Source organism: Diceros bicornis, chromosome 13 (genome assembly GCF_020826845.1).
Source record: "Diceros bicornis minor isolate mBicDic1 chromosome 13, mDicBic1.mat.cur, whole genome shotgun sequence".
Lineage (NCBI taxonomy): Eukaryota > Metazoa > Chordata > Mammalia > Perissodactyla > Rhinocerotidae > Diceros > Diceros bicornis.
In genome coordinates, this window is record NC_080752.1 from 17,053,384 (window position 1) to 17,076,789 (window position 23,406).

Sequence of the window (23,406 nt, forward strand, 5' to 3'; positions counted from 1 at the left end):
TTGATCAAGACTATAGTGCTGCTTGGTAGAAGAGCCAGAACCCAAGCCCAGCTGTCTGCCCAGCCCCAGGGCCTGCACTTTTAACCTTGGTGCTACCGTCAGGTGAGGAGTAGGTGCAGAGCCTCTGGGTTGAATTCCAGCTGCTCTACCATTTCCAGCTGTGTGACCTTGGGCAATCTACTTGTCTGTGTCCCCATTTGTAAAGTTGGGACAGTAGTCCCTGCCTCACGGGGTCCCATTAAATGAGTTAACACCTGTAACGTGTTTAGAACAGTGTGTGCGTGCAGCCACTGTCCAGTAAATATGGGCTATTATTCCTGAACCCCAGGTGGGCGCGTGACCTTGAAGAGTCAAATTCTTCAGGATTCTAACATGCCAGCCTGTGGGATCCTGGAATCCTCCAGCGGCATTCGGATGTCTTTTGGGTGCAGCCTTGTACCCCACTTCCCATGGCTGGACGGTGTGGGGCTCCTGTCCACCCAGCCCAGCCCCACACAGGCAAATGAGGTGATGTCAAAGCTTGGCTGGGGCCCAGCCCCTGTAACCTCCCCCTCTCCCTCCCTCCCTCCCTTCTCCCTCTCTCAGATTCAGGCACACACACTCTGGAGCCCAGAGGGAAGGTGAGAGGGAGGGAAGGTGGGTGGGTGGGGGCGGGGGCCATCGGAGCGCAGCTCCTCCAGCCTGGTGAGCCGGTGCCCAGCCTGCTGTCGGACCGGAGGGGAGCCTGCCCTCCCTTGAACTTCAAGCCCTGGTTTGCAGTGATCCCGGAGTGTCCTCCTCCCTGTGTGAGCTGTGTAGGTGGCTACGCTGCTTCTCCGAGGCCCCTCCACGGCGGTGCACGGGCTGGGCCAGGCCGGGCAGCCATGGCTGACGAGAAGACCTTCCGCATCGGCTTCATCGTGCTGGGGCTCTTCCTGCTGGCCCTCGGCACGTTCCTCATGAGCCACGACCGGCCCCAGATCTACGGCACCTTCTACGCCATGGGCGGCGTCATGGTGATCGGCGGCGTCATCTGGACCATGTGCCAGTGCTACCCCAAGGTAGGCGGTGCGGGCAGGTTGGTTGGGGCCAGAGGCCAGGAGGGCCCGGGGCTGTGCCTCGATTCCAGGCACATGCTGTGCCCCATCCTCCTATCGTCTTTTCTTCCTCCCCTTTTCACTCCATCTTTTCTTCTCTCTGCTCTTCTGAGTATCCATCCATCCATCCGTCCATCCATCCTTCCGTCCATCCATCCATCCGTCCCTCCGTCCGTCCAGCCATCCGTCCATCAGCTATCCTAAGCATTGATCAGAAGCCCCCTGGATCTGCAGCCCTGAACCAGGCACCATGCGGGAGGCGCAGCAAAACCCTGCACACGACCCACGTGCTTGAAACCAAAATGAATGCGTGCTTGCCGCTGGCACGGTGCTCCTGCCTCCACCGTGCGGGGTGGTCCTCATCTTGAGGTGTTCGGTGCCTCTGCAGTTCCGTTTTATGGTGGGGAAGCCCAAGGCTCAGAAAGGTGAGGTCCCACAGCTCCTAAGTGTCCGAGATGGGATCGGAGCTTGGATGTGTGGACTTAAAGCATGACCCTCCCCCTCGGGAGAGCCGTCCCAGTGCCCCAGAGACGTTGCGAGTTCAAGGTGGGTCAGGTGTAACCTGATGCCATGGGTTGGGCAGTGCGCTGTAGAGTTTTAATGTACTCTGAGCCTTATGAGTCACTTGGCGATGGGAAGAGCACTGGTTTGGGAGTCCTGAGTTCTAGTTCCAGCTCTGTCCCAAACTCTCTGTCTGACCTTTCCAAGCCTCAGTTTCTTTCTTCTGCAGAATGGGGCCCCAAGCCCCTATTTCTCCCAGCCTCACAGAGTTATTATGAAGAATAGAGAAGAGATGGGATGTAGGAATGTTTTGTAAACTGCAAAGTGTTATATTTGGGTGAAAGGCTGCCAATCTTACCCTTATTGATCCTCCCAACAACCTTGTGAAATGGGTGTGGCAGGGCCCAGAGAGGTTGAGTGACTTTTCCAAGGTCACACAGCTGGTCAGAAACACCTAGGGAGACCAGGAGAGAAACACAGATCCTAACTTGGTCTCTGCCTCCAATTTCCTGAGAGACTTAGTCAAGCCCCTTCTGTCTCTGAGTCTCAGTTTCCTCATTTGTACACTGTGTGAGTCAGGAAGAGGGAGCGCGGAAGGGGATGCATCTAAGGGCCCTGCTGGTCCTGACGTCCAGGGCTCTAGGCCTCAGGCAGCTCCCGCACTCACAGCCTCCTCCTCACCTCCCCCCTGGCTGGCTCTGCTCGAGGGTTCAGGGGAGGAGGGAGGAGGCTTCTGGGGGCTGGCCGGCTCCCCAGCCCTGCCCGCTCCGCGGGCCGCCCGGGCTGTCAGCGGATTCGGGCTGGGGCGGTCTGGGCTGGTTTGCAGTCACTGACTGAGCAGTTTACAGTCAACTCTCCTGTCTGTGCAACGCTCTGAGCAGAGGTTACTGGCAGAAGAGGTCCTCGGGGCGCAAGCCACCACGTCACCTTCTCCATCGTCCCCACCCCCCACCCCCGCCAGTGAGGAGGCTGGACCCTGGGGCACGGCAAGGGCACAGAGGATGTGGGGGGGTGTCCTTCCTGCCCTCCCCCTTCAGCAGAGGTGGCTCTGGGTAGTGGCAGAGGGACGAGTGGCGGCGGGGGATGAATGGGAGAGAGGGGAGAGGGAGTACTGCTGGGTATTAATGAGTAACTGTGGACAGATTCGCGGGTTCACGCGCCGTGGAGGCAGCGTGGTGGGGCGAATACGACAACGTTTGTGTCCACCAGGCTTGGATCCAAACTCCTCCTCCCGCAGGCCCCACTTCTGCCACCTGGGCAGAGGGAGTCCCCCGCCCCGCTGAGCCCTGCGCGGGGTCCTGCGGGGGGAGGGGCCGGCATCACGCCTGGCACAGAGCCCATTGGAAGGCGTTGCTCTCAGGATTGGTGTTTGTGGCACTGGGCGGGCTCCGTGTGTGTGCACTGGTGTGGGTCTGTGTGGGTGTCAGAGCCGCACACTTTGGGCAGGGAGGAAAGTGTGCTGTAAACCAGGGAAACGCACTTCAGGTGGAGGCCCCGGCTCCCACCCGGTCCCATTGGTTCCTGGGCCACCAGAGCCCTCAGCAGATGCTGGTGCCCATCCTCCCTCAGGATCCTCCCCCGCCGCTCAGTGCCTGACAAATGGGAATTTTCTGGATTGGGAGAAATATACATAAAAGGGATGGAATTAGCCAATTAAGATATGGGGTAGCGGGGAGCCAATACCAACGTGAATTAAGTTGTCCCTGTCTTTGAGGGGCCGGGGTCTTGCGGAAGAGATTATTTTCTGCGTGATGGGGAGGGAGTGGCTTCACAGAGAAGGTGAGCTGGGCTTTGTAGGTTAAGTAGAAGTTCACCAGGCAGAGAAAATGGGGAAGGACATTCCAGGCAGAAGGAACAGTATGATCAAAGAAACGAGGTGGAAGAAGAGGACAAGTGGGTCAGCAGGGGGGCTGGAGGGTGGGGGGAGGAGGGTCGGGGAGAGGGACTGGGTTCAGGTCTGGGGGGCCTGGGATGCCAGCTAAGGAATTTGGACCTTACCTTCTAGTGGATGGGACACGAGAGGGGCACAATCAGCTTTGCAGTTCAAGAAGGTCATCAGGCTGACATCTGGGAGGAGGGGGAAGGTTTCGGGACAGCCAGCTCCATGGGGAGGCCCCCTCTCTGGTCCAGGTGAGAGATGATGGTCTCCTGGACTCAGGCAGAGTTTGAAGCCAAGAGTGTAGGGACTGAGAAGGCATTGCCAGTCCCTCAAGCGGGTAGCACCTGCTATGACTGGGCATGGCCCCGGCATGTCCATCCAGCTTATCTCATTGAATTTCTGAAGTCAGCTTGGTCAGATTTGTGGTCAGCTGGGCCTCGGGCTCGAGAGACGAGGGGGAATCGGGGCAGATCTCCTAGGGGAGATTGTCAGGAAGACTGCACCTGTTAGCTGAGATGGGGCAGGGGAGCCAGGAGTTGGGGAAGGACTGGCAGGGAAAGCAGGGCCTCTCCCTGCCCTGCTTCTGCCCCTGTCCACAGGCCCCCATTCCCCCTCCTCCTTGCTCTGCAGGAGCCCAGGACCTGCCCCTGATTGGTGGTTGACGGATCTGTCCTCTCTGGGGGTCTCCCACCCTCCCTCTGCTCCCTCCCGTTGGGGACTGCTCCGTGCTCTGCCTAAACGCAGATCTGCCTGCACACTATCCTGCTGAGAACTCCTCCAGGGCTCCCAGTGCTTCTGGATAAGGCCGAACTCCTTAGTCTGATGTTCTGGGGTCTTCATGGTCTGATCTCCCCTCCCCAGCTTCAACTCTGCCTGTCTCCCTCTCTTAAAAGGACTTGTGTTCTAAGATGCTCCCGCCTTCCCTTACCCTCCAGGCTTTTCACAGTGGTGGTGATGATGATGATAACAATGATGGTGATGGTGACGGTGATGATGGTGGTGATGGTCATGATGACATTGGTGATGTTGGTGATGGTGATGATGATGATGGTGATGATATGATGATGGTGTTGATGGAAATGACGATGGTGGTGTTGGTGGTGATGGTGATGACGATGGTGATGGTGATGGTGGTGGTAGTGGTGATGGTGATGGTGATGACGTTGGTGATGGTGATGGTGGTGTTGATGGTGATGGTGATGATGATGATGGTGATGGTGATGGTGGTGGTAGTGGTGATGGTGATGGTGATGGTGAGGAGGAGGAGGAGGAGGAGGGGGATGGTGACTGGGCCATGAGGTGCTGAGGCAGAGGCAGGGGCAGCTTCTAGGAAGCACAGAGCTGGCTGGCAAGTGCAGGGCCTCTGTGGTGATGTGGAGTATAGCCGGGCCCCTGCCTATTTCCAGACGTTTGTGGCAAGCTCAGCCCTCACGGAAGTTCTCAGAACCCCTCCCTCCATCATTCCCTTCTCCCCAGCAGGACTGAGTGGTTCTCGTGCACACAAATGCCTTTCACTGTGCTCTGTGGGGAGGGAAGAGGGGCTGCTCTTTATGAGCCTGGTGTCATCCAGTTCGGGCTCATCACATACTTGTGGAACAGGTTTTCACTGAGGGGAGCAAGACTCAGAGAAGTCAGGAAACTTCACCTTCAGTGGCATCACAATATGACTGGCCAAGCCACTCCTGTGCCAGACACCGTGCTGGGATTCCTCGTGTGTCATCTCAGGGATCCTCACCGCAGCCCCGGGAGGCAGGCATCACTAGCCCTATATATTCTTTAATTGTTGTAAAATGCACATAGCATAAAACGTACCATCTTAACCATTTTTCAGTGTACAGTTCAGTAGTGTTAATTACATTCACATTATTGTACAACCAGTCTCCAGAGCTCTTTTAATCTTGCAAAACTGAAACTCTATGCCTACTGAACAGTAACTCTCCATGCCCCCTCCCTCCAGTCTGTGGCAGCCACCATTCTACTTTCTGTGTCTATGAATTCAACTGTTCTAGGTACCTCATCTAAGTGGAATCCTACAGAATTTGCCTTTTTGTGCCTGGCTTTTTTCCTCAAGGTTCATCCGTGTGGTAGCACGTGTCAGAACTTCATTCCTTTTTAAGGCTGAATAATGTTCCACTGTGTGGACAGAGCACATCTTGTGTATCCATTCATCTGTTGATGGACACTGGGTTGCTTCCACCTCTTGGCTCTTGTGAACAGTGCTGCAAATATCTCTTCGAGGCTAGCCCCATGTTACAGAGGAGCCCAGAGAGGCTCTGGGAGGGTGGTGACCTGCCCAAGGCAGGGTTCTCGCCCAGTCTCCCAGGCCCCTTCTGTCTCACCCCACGGCCTCCTCTATGGCCCGCCTCCCCTCTGCCACCCGGTGCCCGCCCATGATGCTGCACTTGCAGAGACCTCTTGACCCCCGAAAGTTCAGGGACAGGAGCTGGCGGGTGCAATCCCAGCCATCCACGTCTCTGGCCCCCACCGCAGCCTCTGTGCCAAGAAACACTGACAATGACCTACTTTCCACTCCTTCGCCAGATGTAGATGAAGTGCTGACTCCGTGCCAGGCACATTCTGGGTGCTGGTTGAGGACCCCAGGAAATGACAAGATGTGAGCTGCTCCAGGGCGGGGATGTTGGTCTCATTCACTCTCTGCTGCCTCCTAGTACCCAGAAGAGTGCCTGGCACACAGCAGGTGCTCAATAAATGTTGGGTGAATGAAGAGCCGGGTGGGAGCAGGAGCCCAGAGATCCGTGCACCCACTGGTGCTGGGCCCTGAGCAGGCCCATCCCCTGTCAAACGGGGAGCCCCGCCCTGGTCGGCCTCTCTCCGGAGTGTGTGGAGAGGTTCAGCCCAGGCTCCGGGGGGAGCGGCGGCCGAGGGCGTGTGCGGCAACCGCAGGGACGCGTCTCCCCTTCGCCCTGCAGGTCACCTTCATACCCGCAGATGCCGACTTCCAAGCCATCCTGTCCCCGAAGGCGCTGGGCCTGCTGGAGAATGGGTTCGCCGCCGAGAGGAAGAGGTGGGTGCCGGGGGTGGGGGGCAGTGAGCCCCTCAGGCCAGTCGCCCCTTACAGAGGGGAGTGAGGGGCCGGGGGGCCGCGTGGGTGGTGGCTCCTCGGCTTGCTCCAGGTCTGACTTTGCACCTGTTCTTGGCTGTGAACGTACTATTAGAAATCATGGATTGTTTGAACTCAGTTCTGTGAGAGGGGCATTATTATTCCCATTTTATAGATGAGGAAACTGAGGCCCAGGGACTTTGTCCTGTCTTACAGTGAATTAGTGGCAGACCAGGAATCAGGCAGTTTGGCCCTAAACTGTGGACAGCTGTGCCTATGTCTACTCCAGCAGACCGGAGGCACGGTGATAGCCCAGGCACAGCCCGGGGTCCCGCACTTCCTGGTGTGGGACTCTGGGACATCTGTAAAGTGGGGGACTCGTAGTGCCTTCCTCCTACGGCTTCAGGGAGGAGTGAGTGAGGAAAAATGTGCAAGGTGCTAAGAGCAGAACCTTGTGCTTGGCCAGCCCTTTGTACATGTTTGTCGTCTTTAAGAAGGGCTTACTGACACCAGAGACCCTGTCAGGCGTTTTGCACCCATTACCCCCTTCAGGCCTCAGAGAAACCCTGTGAAGTGGGGGATGTCAGGCCCTTTATACAGGTGGGGAAACTGAGGCTCAAGAAGTACACTCCCATGCCCCAAACCTCACAGGGAGTCAACGACAAACCAGACCAGACCTGCCTTCATCCCTGGGGGTGCCAAGCGCTGGCTCACCCGGACACGGTGGAGGGCACTGCTGCCCCAGAGGGCCCGTGGGACTAGCTGCACCCCCCTGGGGGCTGTGACTCTGTGCTCAGGGGCTGGGTTGCAGGTCCAGGGTCTGTGGCTGGGGCTCTGGGACACTCTCTATTTTGCTTGGGGAAGGAGGTGGTATTTTCCGTTCCTGGCACGCAAAGTGACCAAATGTCCCTGGGGGAATGAGGCGGATAGACCCCATGTGGGGGGCATGGTGCCACCCTCAGGACCGGTCACATGGGGAGAGCCACTGTGATGGGGCTGGGGCTCAGGCTGCCCTGAGTCTGGGCTCCTCCCTGTCACTCCCCAGCCCTGGGCAAGGGCACCTCCCTTTCCAGAGGGACTGTAGATAGAGAATGTGACGCCTGGAGTGCCAGCACCCCACCTAGTGTCTGTGTCATCCTGGGCAAGCCAGCGCATCCCTGTGCCTCAGTTTCCCCCCAGTATCTCCCAGAGTTGTGGTGAGGATCAGATGAGCCAACTGACGGAGGCTGGAGGCAAGGAGCGCTCACTAGCTGGGCAATTACCGCTGATGTGTCCTCATCTGGAATACGGGGCCAATCATTCTGCTTCAAGCTGTTGTTCAGAATAAAGGGGGATGATGAGCGTAAAGCCTTCAGCCCGCTGTCTGGAACCCCACAAACTCTCAGTCAATGCGAACTGCTCTTCATTTTGCAGTCGCACCCCTGGGGTTAACTTTGGGGACATGGAATGAAAGGACCCCTGGACTGAGTGTCGGAGCTGTGCGACTCCACTTACCTGTTGGGCCTCAGTCTCCTCATCTGTGAACTGGGCATAGTAATGACCCCCAAAGGCTTCTTGAGATCGGGGGAGACCAGACGGCCGGAACAGGCGGGCTGGGGACAACACTGATGTCTGTTGACTGAATCTTTGCCCGCTGCCTGTTTTCTCTCCTGCTGTCTGCCGTGCCCCCACCCAGCCCCCAGCCCCCCTACGCCAGGCTGTGGGAGGAAGCCGCCTATGACCAGAGCCTGCCCGACTTCAGCCATATCCAGATGAAGGTCCTGGGCTGCAGTGAAGACCCTCGCCCCCTGCTGGCCCCCAAGCAGGGACAGCCGCAGCTGGGAGCCAATAATGGAGGAGAAGGTGGCCCTCGTGACACTCAGGCCTGGACGGAGGCCACTGTGGTCATCCACAGGGGCTCGGACGAGGACAAGGGAGAAAGAAGCCCAACTCAGAGCAGGCCCGGGTGAGTGCAGGGGTGGGGGTGCTGCCAACTTCCCAGTAAGGGGGGGCCACTGAGGGCTGGTTGGGGACCTTTGGGAGTAGAGAGGGCAGGGGAGGCGGGGGCCCCCTGAGAGGCAGCAGATGTGGCAGATGCCTGAGTATAGGCTTAGTCAGATGGGCCTGGGTTCAAATCCCAGCTCCTCTGCCGTGTAACCCCAGCATGCTTCTTACCCTCGTGAGCCTGTTTCCCCACTTGGGAATAGTCACGGCCACCTGGAGGGTTGTTATGAGGATTGAGGGAGTGCACTAAGTGCCGGGCGCACCACAGGCCCTCTGAATGCTTGGCGTGAGTAGTGGGGGGTGGGGAGCCACGGGACCTGAGTTCAAATGCAGACTCTGCTGCTGACCTGCTCTGTGACCTCGGGCAGGTCACTCCTCGCTCCACGCTGTCCCCGCTGTTCCTCATTCATCCATTTGTTCACTCATCCTACCAACATTACTGAGCACCTACTCCCTGCCAGGCCTTGACGGCTCCACCCTGCAGGAGCTCCTAGTCCAGTGGGGGAGGCAGACAAGGGGACAGGAGATGACACCCGGGCTGTGAGGGCCCGGAGGAGACCCCTGAGCACAGAAGAGGAGGAGCGACCTGGTTTGGATAATAACATAATGGCCAGTTTCTTGAGTACCTACTAGGTGCCGGGCACTGTGCAAAGTGCTCTGCACACAGTATCTTCAGAGACAACTGTAGGAGTGAGAACTGTTCTTTCCCCACTTCTCAGGGGAGGAAACTGAGGCCCGGACAGGTGAACTCACCCTGCTCTGGGCCTTGCAGCTAGTAGCTGCGATTTGGACCCAGGCAGTCTGGCTCAGAGCTTCCCTCACCCTCTCGGCCTTTGCCCTGCAGCCCCCCGGCCTGTCCTCAGGGCCCTGCACCCTTGGCTTCCTTCCCGGATGATCTGGACATGGGCTCCAGTGAGGGCAGCAGCCCCAACCCATCTCCGCCTGAGGGGGAGGAGCCTCGGCCCCCACCCCAGTATCCCTGGGCCTGCAAGTGCCGGCTGGACCGCTTCCACGACTTTGCCCTGATTGATGCCCCCACGTCGGAGGACGGGCCTCCAGAGGGCCAGTGGCGGGAGGCAGCCCGGTCCAGCTCCTGGCAGCGGTCCCCGAGGACAAAGGAGGAGGAGGAGGAGGAGGCTTCGCACACAGGCGCAGAGGAGCCTGAGCGGGAAGAGGAAGATTTGTACTATGGGCTGCCGGACAGCCCCGGGGACCCCCTCCCGGACAAGGAAGTGGGCTTTGAGCCTGACGCCCAGGGCTGAGATGGAACTGCTCCCTGGGTTCTAACCTGGTGCCACTGCTAACCCCTGTGTGACCTCACAGGGCCCCAATTTCCCCATCTGCAAAGTGAGGTTATATGGAGGTGCAAATGGGATGATGGACCCAGGAGCAGTTTTGAGAACTGCAAAGAGATGCACAGGGAGGGGCTGGTGACTATCCGTGGACCACTGCTGTTCCAACTGTTAACGTTCTTTGGTGAAGCTTTGAAGGTAAAATATGATTTGTGGAGAAGATTTGCAGCAGCCGCGGCCCTCAAGAGCTTTTTCTGCCTCCCCACAAAGCTGACCTCTAAACAGGAGCCCTCCTTGGTGCTGCCCCTCGGGTCCCCCGTCCTCTGTGAAGGCCTCTCGGGATTTCTGTTCCTGTTGAGACTTTTAGTCCACCTGGTAGATGGCGTGATCCGGCTTCGTTCACAGCTAACCATGTCTCCCCTGCCCACAGCCCATTGCTCTGGGATCCAGACCTTCTGTGACTGACCTCCAGATTTTCTCCCTGGTCAGCCCTGTGCCACACGCTCTGCTCCTCCAATCCCGAGGCAGTGCCCCAGCACACACACTCACCCTGCTGCCCCGTGCCCTTCCCAGGCTTTCGCCTCCGCTAGCACGCCCTTTGCCCCCTCGTCTGCCTGGCAAAGGCATGCTTGTCCTTCAGACCCCTGCACAGATGTCCCCCCTCTGAGGGCCTTCCTGATGCCATTGCCTCCTGGACCGTTAGCCCTTGTTCCTTGGGCCCCCCTTGGGTCTTGTACATTTATCACTGGAGCGTGATTGTCTGCTCAAAGCTCGCTCCTGTGCTCTGCTCACCTCGGTGTCTCCTGTGCCCTGAGTCGCTGGTCAGTGAAGGTGTATGGAACTGCCCAGAACCCAGGAAACTTTTGCAGATAACATCCCCCTTCCCCACACCCCTAACTCTTAGGCTCCCAGCCCCTTTTATCTCTGGCATTCAAACCTCCAAATGGCCTGCAGAGTAGTCTCAAAGCCAGGTAAAGAGCCCCCAGAGTGACCCCCCTCCCTGCAGAATCCGTCTGCATTGGTGTAGGATTGTGGGTGACATTAAGCTTCCTGGCTTAACTCAGTTTGATTTGGGGCATTACTGAGCATCTGCTATGCACCAGACGCAGGCTGGGATCCTAGAGGGAAAGAGACGTGAACGGATTGTGGTTACCATCCTCGCAGCTCACGATCTGGTGAGCTTGGTTTCTTGTGAGTTGGGGACAGAGTGCAGAGCAGGAGCCGAGAGGTTAATAAGTGACACACCAGAGGCAGCGGGGTGACCACCACACAGCCACCTGGGGCCACTGAGTGCAGGGCAAATAGCTCAGTCTGCTTCCGCGGCCCCTGAAGCTGACGCTGTATGTAGCATCACAGAGTAAGTCTTTCATGACGCTGCTCTCTGCACCGCCCCTCTGTGCCCCAGCACAGGGACAGAGGCCGCTTCAGAGACCAGGCAGTGGCACTACCTCAGACCACGTCCACATGCTCAGAGTGTGCTCCCTGGGCCGCCTGGGAGGGGGAGACCTTCATTCCGGCTGGGCCTCTAGGTTGGGGTTGGGGGTCCCGACCGTGGAGAAAGGATGCCCCCCTTGCTGGGTCAGAAGGGCATACCCCTGGAACACACACCCTCTTCTGTCTGGGTCTTTGCTACCTCCAGGGTGACAGCCTCTGCAGCGAAGGGTGCCATTGGGCACATCCCCCATGCTGTAACCCACATCCCTATCGTGGCCGAGTCCGCAGGCCAGGTGAATGTAGTGTGCTCCTGTGCTGTTTACTCAGGAGGGGAGCGAGGATCTGCATCAGAAAGAGCACCAGCACCCACGCTAAAATAAAAAAGGTTTCAACATTAAAGGGGTCACCTTCATTCACCTGTGGAGTCTTTTATGTGAAACCACCCGTGCCCCTCTGGGCAGGATGAATGAGGCATCGCGCTGGCGGGCCCCGAGGGCAGCTCTGGAATGTGAACACTGAACACGGTGGCGAGGCCGTGTGGGACGGCTGTGGGGTGCAGAATCTCAGAGCGGCCCCATGTCCCTGATCACAGCTGTAGGGCATTCCCCAGACCTTACCAGAGAACCAAGGGCCTCTGGCTGCCAGGCTGGCCCGTGGAGAGATGCTAACCCTGTCCCAAGAAGTGGCGTGGAGGGCCCGGGCAGCAGGGAGATGGTGAGAGTCAGGCTTCGGCTCCGGTCCTGGCTCCCCGACCACCTTGCTGCGTGGTAGGGAGACCATATGCCCTGTCTGCCCAGGACAGTCCTGGCTGATGCCCACTGCTTCGTTATTACGATGTGCCCTTTCACCCCCAAAGCTCACCCATTTGGACCATAAACTATATATTGACCCTACTCTGTGACCTTGGACAGGGCCAGTTGCCTCTCTGCACCTGACTTTCCTCATGTGCAAAAGGGAGGTGATGGCCCCCCATCCCTGACTTCCGCAGGGCTTAGGTGGTGGAGTGTGTGATGGGATCTGTCTGCCAATGCCCTGCAGGCGAGGACCACTAGGAGCTCACCCGGGGTTAACAGCTGGGTTGTTACTCACTGCAGTGAGGGAAACAGACACCAGGGGAACCGTGGGGGGTCCCGGTAAGAGGGTGTGAGGAAAGACTTGTGGGATTTGGGCTCGTGTGAGGTGACTGGGGGGAGTCCAAGGAAGCAGGGCTCTGGCCCCGGGTTGGATTCTGTCGGGAAGCGGAGCTAATTCTGTACTGGCATCTTAATCTATCTGATCTGGAAGGAGGGAGACCAGGCCCGAGCTGAAGCTGTAACTGTCCTCCTCCAGCCGGGAGAGGGGGTGTCCGGTCACGGTCGTCGCGTGGACAACGTTCACGTCCACCTGTGCTCAGCCGTGGCTACCGAGCGGTCTTGGTTTGTCCTGACCCATCACGGTCACAAGGGGCCTTGTATGATGTGGATGTTCTGTGAACGTGTTCGTGTTCAGCAGAAGAACACCGAGGCCCAGCGGGAGGGCCGGCTGCTGCCTGTCCGCCCACTCTTCTTGCTCAGGTCTGCCTGCTCGGCGGGTCCTCCTCTGGGGAGGCGGGGTGGGGCACAGAATGTGGATTTCCTTTGAAAAGAAGGGTCTGCAGCTTTTTGTAAGTTTGAAGAGCAGGGGGGAGGTGGCTCTTCTTCGTTCAGCTCTAACCATCCCAGCTCCGCGATTTGCATCGCCAGCTTATTACGTCTAAAATCCCACCATTTGCTCTGTCCCCTTGGCCTTCCCAGCTTTGAGTCTCCTGCGAGAACGTGCCCTCTGGGACGGCCCCTCATGTTGGCTGATCAACTGGGAGGGGCATGAGGGCTTTCTGCAGGTCCCCAGGGGTGGGTGGGGTGTGAAAGGGGCAGAGGAGCAACCTTGGCTAACCTGGGGATTTTGGCTCTCAGCCCCAGGCTCTGGATTTGTGTCCCACGGCAGGAACTCCTGCTCTTCCCACCCTCCTGTCGGTCAGAGGGACTTTGGAAGTTTCCACTCTCTGGGGAGGAAAAGGCCCTGGAGGGATGGCCCCCGCCCCTAACTGGGAGAGAGAGGGTCTAGGGACAGGAAGCGGGGGCTCTGCCCACCGCCTGCCGTGACTGTGGGCATGCCCAGCCTCCCTGGACTCCTGTCCCTGTTCTCCGGCCGGTGAGGTGGAGGTGGACAAGATACCGCTTCTCCTCCCCGGCCTGAGCCCTGTGCCCGGCGCCCTCACACCTGTCACCCCATCTGGGCCTCACGACAGCCCTGGGGACGGATCCGTTGACCCCACATTGCAGCCGGTGGTTCTAAATCCCAGACTCTGGGTGTGCACTCAGCCAGTTCTTTGCTGTATGACCTTGGGCAAGTCAAGGGCACAGAACGTCTGCGGTGTGACAGGTGCTGAGGGACAGGTAAGCTGACAGTGAGTGACAGGGAGCTAAGGCACATAGAAAATACCTCCTGTGGCGGCTCCCAGGAGCGCAGAGGGGGAGCAGGATTGCTCATGCCTGGTCAGATGAGGCTGCGAACAAGTTACCGAGCGTCCGCTCAGTGTCGGGTGCTTCCTGTGTGTCAACTCCTGACTTCAATCCTCCCACCAGCCCTGAGAGATGGGCACTCCAGGGGGGCGGAGCTGGGATTCAAATGCAGACCCTCTGAGCCTGTGCTCTGCCCACCAGGCTACCTGGTTAACATCTAACAAGACTCAGTAATGCACCTGCTGTGCTGTGCTCACCTCTTCTCACTTCATCCTCAAAACCTGCCAGGCTGGTGTGTTGTCATCATTTTACAGATTTGGAAACTGAGGCTCAGACAGGTTGAATAATTTGCCCATCATCCCATCGAAGGGCTAATGGAGGAGAAGAGGTGTAGCCACACACAGGGCCTGCTATTCCTGGCGGGAGTCGTCCAGTAGTCCCGGGTCATTCTAACCCAGTCAGACGCCTATCAACAAGTCAGGGAGCAAGGCTGAGCACCCCCTGTGCCTTTTCCTGTGCTAGCGCTGAGGGCAGACACATTCCTGCTCCCACACCTTCTATGGCTCCTGTTGCCCACAAGATAAGGCCAGATTCCTCAGCCTGGCGTTTGAGGCCCTTCGTGATCTGGCTTCAACCGCCCTGTCTAGCCGATTTGTCCACCACTTCCTCCAGTGCAGCAGCCGCTGGAAACCTGACCCTTCATGCCGTCCTGCCTGAGCTCAGGCTGTTCCCTCTGCCTGATGCCCTTCGTCCCCTTCTCTACCGTCCGTCAAGGCCTGGCTCAAATTCCACCAGTTCCCTGCAACCTGAGCCGGCCCTGCTTTCCCCTCCCGAGCAGAACCCGTCCGCACTCCACCTCCTCCTCTGGGTCCTTCCCAAATGGCGTGCACTGCGCTGTCCCAGCACTTCCGATGTGACGAGCTCTGCATGTGCCGGTCTCCCCACCTGGACTGGGAGGTCCTTTGAGGACAGGGGCCTCTTCCTACCCAAGTTTCTAGCCCCAGGACTTAGCAAAAGCAAGTGGCAGCCGTGCTGGTGGAACAGGATGGAACGGGCCCAAATTGAGCTGAGCCAGGTGTCCACTCTGAAGGCTCCCTGGCCCAGCGCACGGGTGCATAGAGCGGGGATGAGGAGCTCTCTCTTTGGCGTAATCAGCCCTGGGTTTGAGACTGGGCTTCCCCCGGCAAGCTCTGTGACTTTGGCCAAGAGACTTACCCTCTCTGGTCCTCAATTTCCTTATCAATAAAATGAGGTTAATAATATAGACCTAATAGCGTGTTGGAAGATTAGATGAGATCACACATATTGACGGCTCAGCGAGAGTTTGGTGCCTGCGAGCCCTCCGGAAATGGTAGTTATCATTATTGTTGTCATTTGCAGAGATGAGGGGAACGTGTAGGATGTGTAGGCACCGGGAGCCAGTGTAGACTAGGGGTTGGCATCTAACCACTATATTATCAGCTCTTCCCAAATGTAAGTCAACAGCTGGACTGGTAGCGTCACATTCTCCTGGGAAGCTTTAAAGTCCAGTGTCCCATAGTCACCTGCAGAAAGGTCTGGGATGGTGTGGATTTTGAGTAAGCAAGCAGGTGATTCTAAAGTGCACAAGGGCTTACTTAGTCTTTTGTTTTTAAATGTGTTAACAAGGACTGGAATGGTTGAAAGGTGACCCAGAGAAGGTGGGGTTTGCAAGCCAGGATTTAAACAGGTAGAATGAAGGAGCAAGAGTATCTCCGGCAGAGGGCGTGGTATAGGCAAAGCCCCACAGGGGAGAAGGAGGAAGGAGTGGTCTTGAGACCCTGGAGGAGACCCGACTGGCTGGAATGATGGTGGACAGTCAGAGAGCGAGGCTGCAGCTTGCCCACGGGGCTCCTTGAATTCCTGCCATGGAGCTCAGATTTGCTCTGATGGGCAAGTGGGATCCATTGATGGTTCTTGAGCAGAGGAATGACATGAAGAAAGGTATGTTTAGGGCATATTCTGGTTAATAGGTGCAAAATGGAACTGAGGGGGACATACTGGTAGCAAGAAGACTGGCTTGTATCCTGTGGCAGGGATTCAGTTCCCAACCTGGTTGGTGAAAGGTTTTTTCTACCTGTGAGGGTGGCACTGGGTGGATGCCAGGTCAGGACTGAAGCCTGGTGGAGCCAGTGTCCCAGATTCCTCATTGCTGACCACAAGTCCCACCGAGAGAGCAGGGAATCCCATGGCAGAGGCTAGAAATTCCATCCATGACAGCAGAGCCCTGGCCAAGGGAATGCCCAGGTCAGAGACAGCCTGGGGGGAGGACGAGTGAGGACCTAGTGACCTGGGAAGTGCCCAGGTCAGATCACGGGCCCCACATGTGATTCTTCAGATGGCTACAGTTCCCAAGCCACCTATACATTGTCCATGTTGAACCCAGACAACAGCAGACCCGGGGTGGCGGCTAGGTGCGCGACAGCAGGCTGTAGATGCCTGAGCAACAGCCTGGGGGCAGGAAGGGGGTGATTTCCTCCCTTCCCTCTTCCCTCCTTCCTTCCTCTTTCTCTTCTTCCCTCCTTCCTTCGCTCTTTCACTCCTTCCTTCCTTCCTTCCCTCTTCCCTCCTTCCTCCCTTCCTTCTTTTCCTTCCTTCCTTCCTTCCTTCCTCCCTCCCTCCCTCCCTCCTTCCCTCCCTCCTTCCTTCCTGCCACTCTTTAAGCACCTGCTTGGTGCCACCCCCTGTGCCAGGCACTGGGGACAGAGAGATGTGTCTGACCCATGCCTGTCTGGGGGAGCCCCCACTCCCCTGGGATACCTGCAAAATGAACAGTGAAGGGTCAGTATGGTCGCTGCTGGGCAGAGGGAGGCACAGTGGGGGTCTGACCCCCCCTGAGAGTCAGCAAGAGCTTCTCAGGGAGGTGACTCGCCCCAAGCTGTGTCCTGAAGGTTCACCAGGGAGCGAGGAGTACAGCTTGGACAAAGGCTGGGGGCCCCGACTCACCCACCACATTGGAGGACTGCCCGGGGGTGGGTGTGAGCGGGGCTGAGGATAGGTGTGGAGGGCTGCTGGAGAGGACGGGGCGGGCGGGTGGGGACCTGCAGGGTGGGCTGTAGATGCTGCCCCGGAGCACACGGGAATGCCCCCGCCGGCTGGACGGACGCGGACACAGCTGTGATTTCCATGGAAGGAGGACTTTGTATCTCTCAGAGCTGCCCGAGGAACGGGCAGGGACATCCAACAGACAGAGGTCACAATTCTTAACACAGAGAGAGCGCGCGAGAGCTCAAAATCAGACAGGAAAAGAAGAGGAGTTCACCCATGGGAAAGATCTGTGATCTTGTCAAAGAAACAAATGAAAACACGGTCCCCTCGGCAATAATCACAGAAATGCAAATTAAAACAATGAGAAACCATGTTTCACCCCGTAACATGGGCAACACTTTGTGAAGATGATGATAACAGGGGGCGTCGGCAGAATGCGGAGGACGGGGCTCTTTCTTACGTTGCTGGCGGGAATAGAAATGACACCAGCTTTGGGGGTACAGCGTGGCAACGTGTGGTAAGTGCCTTAACGTGTGAGCTGCCCCTGGATCGGCAATTCCACCTGTATGGACTTATCCTAAGGAAATAAGCAGACAGGTGCGCTGGGATGTACTCGCAGAGGGTGTTTATTGCGGCATTGTTTATGACAATTCAAATGGGGAAAGACTACACATCCGGCAATGGGAGATTGGCTGAATAATTATGCTGCAGCTGTTCAAGATGGTGACCGTCCTGATGGGGTCAAATCCCCTTGCATGGCTCTCCCAGCGCCACGTCCCTCTCCCGCTAGCACAGATGACAGTTCTGTGAATTTCTCCGAAGATGTTCCGCGTTCCTCCTTAGACTCTACGCCCCACGAAGGCAGGGACTCCGTCTCTTAGATTTGTTATTGTGTCCTGGGAGCACAGCCAAGTTTCTGCAGCACAGCCGGCCCTCAGTAAATTGTTGTTAAAGGAATGACTGAGTCTATGTTTCTTTTTCGATTGTGGTAAAATACACATAACATAAAAGTTACTCTCTTAACCATTTTTAAGTGTGCAGTTCAGTGATGTTAAGGAGATTCACATTGTTGTGCAACCATCACCACCATCTCCATTTTCATCTTCCCAAACTGAACCTCTGTCCCCATGAAACACTAGCTCCCCACGCCCTTCTCCCCCCAGCCCTGGCAACCACCATTCTGCTTTCTTTCTTTCTTTTTTTTTAATCTCCCCTTTCTCACGATGCCCCTGAGTCTATATTTCTAGATATGGAAAGAAGTTCATGATATATAATTAATAAAAAGAGAGATTATGAAGTAGAATGCAGAAAACACTGTTAATTCCCTCCTTCCTTGATTTTGTTTGAAGGGATCACATGCTCACTCTCAGGTGACAAATTATGATTGATCCAAAGCCAGTCATGACAATCCTATTCCCTACTGCCTGTCTGGCCAATGAGACCTGAGAAATAATTTGCTGGAGTCACTTCTGAAAAATCTGATAAAAACACAGAATGACAAGCTTTGCTGGGCTTGAATACAGATGCAGTGGCTGGAGCTGCAGCAGCTGTCCTGCAACCATGAGGGAAACGCCAAGAGAATCACAGAGATTTCAGACCTGTGAACTGGGTGAACCAAAGCCAGCAACTGCTGGTTTTCTAGCTATGTGAGAAAATTTAGCCCCTATTTGTTTAAGCTACTGTCCTTGCAGCGGAACTCACTCCCAACAGATGTAGACTATGATCCCATATATACCTATGTGCAAATATGAATAGAAAAAATCCAAGCAATTATCTCTGGGTGATGGGATTCTTCTTTATAAGATTTTCATAGTGAGTGTGTAAATGATGATCAGAAAATAACTTTGTTTACATTCAGTAAATAAACAATGATGCTAGTTCTATTTAAAAAATAAACAAAATATTGGGCCTCCAGGAAGTTCCTCCCATCTGATGGGTGAATTTGAGGGAAGCTAGATGGCCGCCTGTGGGTGTGCTGGAGAACAGATTCCAGCCCCGAGTAGGGGCTGGACTTGACCCGTAAGGGTCCTTTGAAACAGTGTGTGATTCCAGGCTTAAGAGGGAGGCAGGGCAGGGAAACAGGAAAACTTGAGGCTCTGTGAGGAGAGGGGACTGAGCAAGGTCCCCAGTACAGCTCCCCCTCCAGGCCTCTCCTGCCCCCCCCCCCCTGCAGCCCCCAGGGCCCCGCCTCTCCTCTGGGCTTTGAGGCCAGACCCAGTGTCCCCTGCCTAGGCATGTCCCTCAGCTCCCACAGGACACGTCCACCCTCACCCTGAGGTCAGGCCCCCAGGCCTTCCCTGCCGGCTGGCTTGCCAAGCGGGTTCTCAGCCAGCGCCGGGGCCGATGACCGAGGACGGGGAGGAAGGGCCGCTCTGGGACCCGGGCCTGAGGCCTGGGGGCACGGGCAGCTGTGGGGTCTGCAGGTGGGGCTGCGGGGCGGGCGGGCGGGCGGCACGCACCTGTATTGGCTGTAAACACAGGCTGCCACCCGGCCGGAGCCGCATCGCCGTCTCTTCGCACAGCAAACCCGGGATTATCTCGTGAAAGTGACCCTGGGGAAAGCAGAAAAAATGCCAGCAGAGGACGAAGGGAAGCTCACAAGGGCACGGTGTTGCTTCTCCACCAGCGCGTGTCCCAGGGTCGCCGCTAGGGGACACAGGCCCTCGTGACAACAGCCGGCATTCCTCTGTGTGCCCGGCAGCGCTCTTCCTGGTCACGGACCGTGTTAGCTAACGTGATCTTCACGGGGAGGCAGAGCCAGCAGGCAGGCATCAGAGCAAACAGCCCTGGAGGAGAGGCAGGGACAAGGACCACTTACGGGGTCAGGGGAGACTGGACTGTCAGGATGGTCCATACCGGCGTTCGCTCCTGTGAGGAATCTGCGTGCTGGCTATGACGCCCCTTTTCCTTCAGAATGGGGTAGACGGTCTGGAGCAGCCTGCTGTCTGCAGTGACCCCGTCTCCCCGGCCTTCCTTTCCTGCCTCCCTCGCCCTCTGAATTGTGATGCTCGAGCCACCTCTCTGCGCCTCGGTTTTCCCATCTAAACAACGGGGTGCCTGTCAATGCCACCCCGCCTCTTCCCAGGGAGCACCTTTGATCTTCCCTGCCTGGGGGCAGGGGGGATCCAGACCCCGCCCCCCAGCCCCTGTGGGATCTTCTCCGGCCTCAGTTTCCTCGTCCCTGTGATGGGGCAGCCCCCGTCTGTGGGAGGGGGTGAAGGTGGGCACTGTGTGGGGGTTTCAGGGCTGCCGGCCCTCCCGAGCTCAGACGGCTGCCTTCCTGCACCATTAACCCCTGGCCAGGAGGCGATGGACATATTTTGGCCTGGGGGTGAGGGCTAGCGACCCCGGCAGCTGCGGGTGGCACATTCCTCCTGGTCCCCACTCCTGCTGGCCCTGGGGCCCTGGGGCTGCTGGAGATTCTTTCCTTTCATCCTCCACCACAGGGCACTGGGTGCAAATTGGAGGCATGCCCTTGAGGTCTTTTGGTTCCAAACTGCCAGTCCTTGACGCAGTGGGTGTTTGTGTGGAGGGGTGAGGCTGCCATCTGACCAGGGACAGCCCCGACCTGCCTCTCCCTCCACCCGTGTCTAAGGTGACGATCCTCCCCTTTCTTGTGCTGAGAACACAAAGCATTTCAGGTCTGTCATCTCATTTGGACTCATATCTCCTCCGTGTGGTCAGAATTATTGTCACCCTTTTACTGATGAATAAACTGAAGTGTGGAGGGGGCAGTGACTTGCCCAGGGTCACACCATGGGTTTATTGGCACAGCTGGGATTAGAACTGTGTTCTGGATCCCAACCTGGGGTCCTGTCCCATCTGCTGCCCAGGCCTGTCTGTTCTGGGAGTACTGCCTGGAGGAGGTGTCTCTGAGGTGGATCTCAAAGGATGTGTAAGAGTTACCAGGTGAAGACTGCTGGGAAGGGTGTTCCAGAATGGAACAGCATGTGCCGAGGCACGGACCTACCTGGAGGCTGCAGAGTGGAGTTGGGCAATCTGGACCACTCCACACAGTGCTACATTTTCAGGGAGTAAATCTACGGTTCCCACACGTTGGGCTGCCTCAGAATCTCCTGGGGAGCTTATGAAATGCAGAGTCCTGGGCCTGGCTCCTAAAGATTCGGGGTCAGTCAGAGGAATCTGTGCTTCTACAGACTGGTTCTCGACCCCACCTCACAGTTCTGATGGTCCCTGGGCCACACTTTAAGAAACACAGTGGGGCCGGCCCCGTGGCTTAGCGGTTAAGTGCGCAGGCTCCGCTACTGGCGGCCCAGGTTCAGATCTGGGGTATGCACCGACGCACCGCTTCTCCGGCCATGCTGAGGCCGCGTCCCACATACAGCAACTAGAAAGATGTGCAGCTATGACCTACAACTATCTGCAGCTTTGGGGAGAAAAAGGGGAAAAAAAAACGGGAGGAGGATTGGCAATAGATGTTAGCTCAGGGCCGGTCTTCCTCACACACACACACAAAAAAGAAAGAAACACAGCAGGACTGAGGGGACCAAGGACAGAGCAGTGTGCAGGGCTCCGGGGTTGGGGGGAGGTGTGGAGTGGGCTGTAGGAGGAGCTGTGAGCTGGCCCCTCTTGCCCCCCCCCCCCCGCCCCGTCTAAAAGGGCAGCGCTCCCACCGCCTCCCCTTCCCACTTAGCTTTTCTTCAAGCCCTCACCACGGCCTCACAGCCTGCGCTTTGACTTATTATGTTTTATCCTACAAGCGTGAGGGCTGCAGGAAGGCAGGAGTTTTGTTTACCTTTGGGGCTTTTGTTCTGTTTTGTTTACCTTTATTTATTTTCAGGGTGGACGAGCTCAGCTTGGAGGCTGGCGGGAATGGGACAGCAAGCCAGGGTGTTGCAGATGGAGACAGAGCGTGTCAGAGGGCAGTTCCTGGAGGAGCTGGGGGAAAGGACGGGGCCCTCCTCCTGCCGGCCGTCTCCCCCTTTAAGCGTGCAGGCAAAGAGGGGTGCACAGCAGAGACGGGGGGTGCCACTGGCCTCCGTTTTCTCCGTGGAGTGGCGGGCAAGGGGCCCCGAGGGAAGAGAGGGGTGGGTGGTGGAGTCCCGTGGAGCGTGGGGGGTCTGGAGTCGCCCCTGAGGGGGGCTGGAGGAGCAGGTGAAAGCATGACTGAGGCTAGTGCTCTGGTCACGACCCTCTTTTGCTCAGAACCTCCCAGGAGCCCCCCACCCCCCAACAGCATGGGGCCTCAAGAGACGTAAAAAACCAGCCTCCTGTCCCAATGCCCCAGCTAGGCCATGCACTGCTCCCTGGACCTGTCACCCCATTACAGCTAGACCACAAATCCCAAGTTGCCTCCTCTAGGAAGCCTACTTGGATCTAGTGCCCATCCACTGGGCTCGCACAGCACCCAGCCTGGCCCCTCCTGTGTGACTTGTCTCCTCCTGCCTCAGTCACGGAAGCCTGTGCTCTTACCGCCTCCCTGTGGGCTCGCCAAGGGCAGGGCAAGGTCGTCCATCTCAGGGGCTAGAGCAGGCTGCCCTGTTCCCAGGGCTCTGCCCAGCCTGGGAGTTAGGCCGCGGGTTCACTCTCCAGGCACTGGGCGCCCTCTGCTGGCCCCCTGGGCACGGCCACTGCTCCAGAGCACCGGAAACTTCTGGGAGAGGTCTTGTTCCCTGGGCCCATCCCCTCCCTCCCTAGTTCCTTCCTTCCCCTCTTCCTGAAACCTTTCACTGTGCCCTCCAATTCCTGGTTCATCACCAGCAACGCCCTTGTCCTCAAACACCTCTCCGAACATTCCTTCCCCTTCTTGCTCTGCCTAAACCCCCCTCTCCCCCCAGGACACAGCTTCCAGGCCCTCCTCTCCCACAGCCCTTTACCTGGGCCTGGGGTGGGGCCTCCTCGCTGCCCCCTCGCTGCCTCTTCCAGATCACTGTCCTCTGTCCTCATATGTCCTCAACGCTGAAGCTCCTGTCATCAGGTCACACCCTCCCGTGCTGAAGTCTCAGCTCCTGGCTCACGGTCACTTTCTCTGCTGAGGCGATTCCGGCCCTCGATGGTCCTCCGGATGCTCTGGGCTCTTAGTTCCTCCGCCTCCGCTTTCTCTCAGCCCCCCACTCCCACCGTCATGCCCTCGACTTTGTCACTACCTGTAGCTGTATCTCCTCCAGAACCTCAGTGTCAAACACCCCACGTTCTGATCACCACTTGCCTTTTTCCAGCCCACTCTTGACTCCCATGTTCTTCATCGACACCCACCACGCGCATCATCCGTTGACACTGCCAACTGTCCCCTCTAGCTCTCGCTCACCTCCTGCCACGGCTCACCTGCACACAGCTGAGACTTCCCGGTCCAGCCCTATAGCCACTCCTTGCTCACCCCCTCGACTCCCTTGCTCCACTTTTCATTATGCTCAATGGGCGAAAACCCAACGCCGCTTAAACCCAGCTGTCTGCCAACACTGCTCCCGCGCCCAGGTGGCCAAACAGAGCCAGAGGAAGACATCCATGCTTTCACTTAATTATCACCCACAAACCTCCAGTGGGCCCTTGAGGTTGTCCTTCAAACCCACACATTTCCTGAGCCCACCTTTCCTGAGCCCACCACTCTTCTCAACTTTTTTTTATTTTACAGATGAGGAAATGGAAGCACAGAGGAGACTGTGCCCTGCCCCGGAGCCCATGCCCCTAACCTCCGTGAGAGGCTGTCTTGCCCAAAGATGACCACATCACACCT

At 57.3% G+C, this 23,406-nt stretch overlaps 1 protein-coding gene across 1 annotated transcript; it reads left to right on the plus strand.

Annotated features, from left to right (window-relative positions):
- Positions 1-692: 692 nt before the first annotated feature.
- BSND (barttin CLCNK type accessory subunit beta) lies at positions 693-11,623 on the plus strand. Its single transcript, XM_058552515.1, has 4 exons — positions 693-1,040; positions 6,387-6,481; positions 8,193-8,462; positions 9,345-11,623. The coding sequence occupies exons 1-4, from the start codon at positions 864-866 to the stop codon at positions 9,760-9,762; spliced, it is 960 nt and encodes a 319-aa protein (XP_058408498.1). The 5' UTR covers positions 693-863; the 3' UTR covers positions 9,763-11,623.
- Positions 11,624-23,406: the final 11,783 nt, after the last annotated feature.

What these genes read in the sequence shown, in the direction of transcription:
- BSND (XM_058552515.1), top strand. Translation starts at nt 864, where the DNA reads ATGGCTGACGAGAAGACCTTCCGCATCGGCTTCATCGTGCTGGGGCTC. An exon ending in TGTGCCAGTGCTACCCCAAG is followed by an intron (nt 1,041 to 6,386) that starts GTAGGCGGTGCG and finishes TTCGCCCTGCAG; the next exon opens with GTCACCTTCATACCCGCAGA. An exon ending in TTCGCCGCCGAGAGGAAGAG is followed by an intron (nt 6,482 to 8,192) that starts GTGGGTGCCGGG and finishes GCCCCCACCCAG; the next exon opens with CCCCCAGCCCCCCTACGCCA.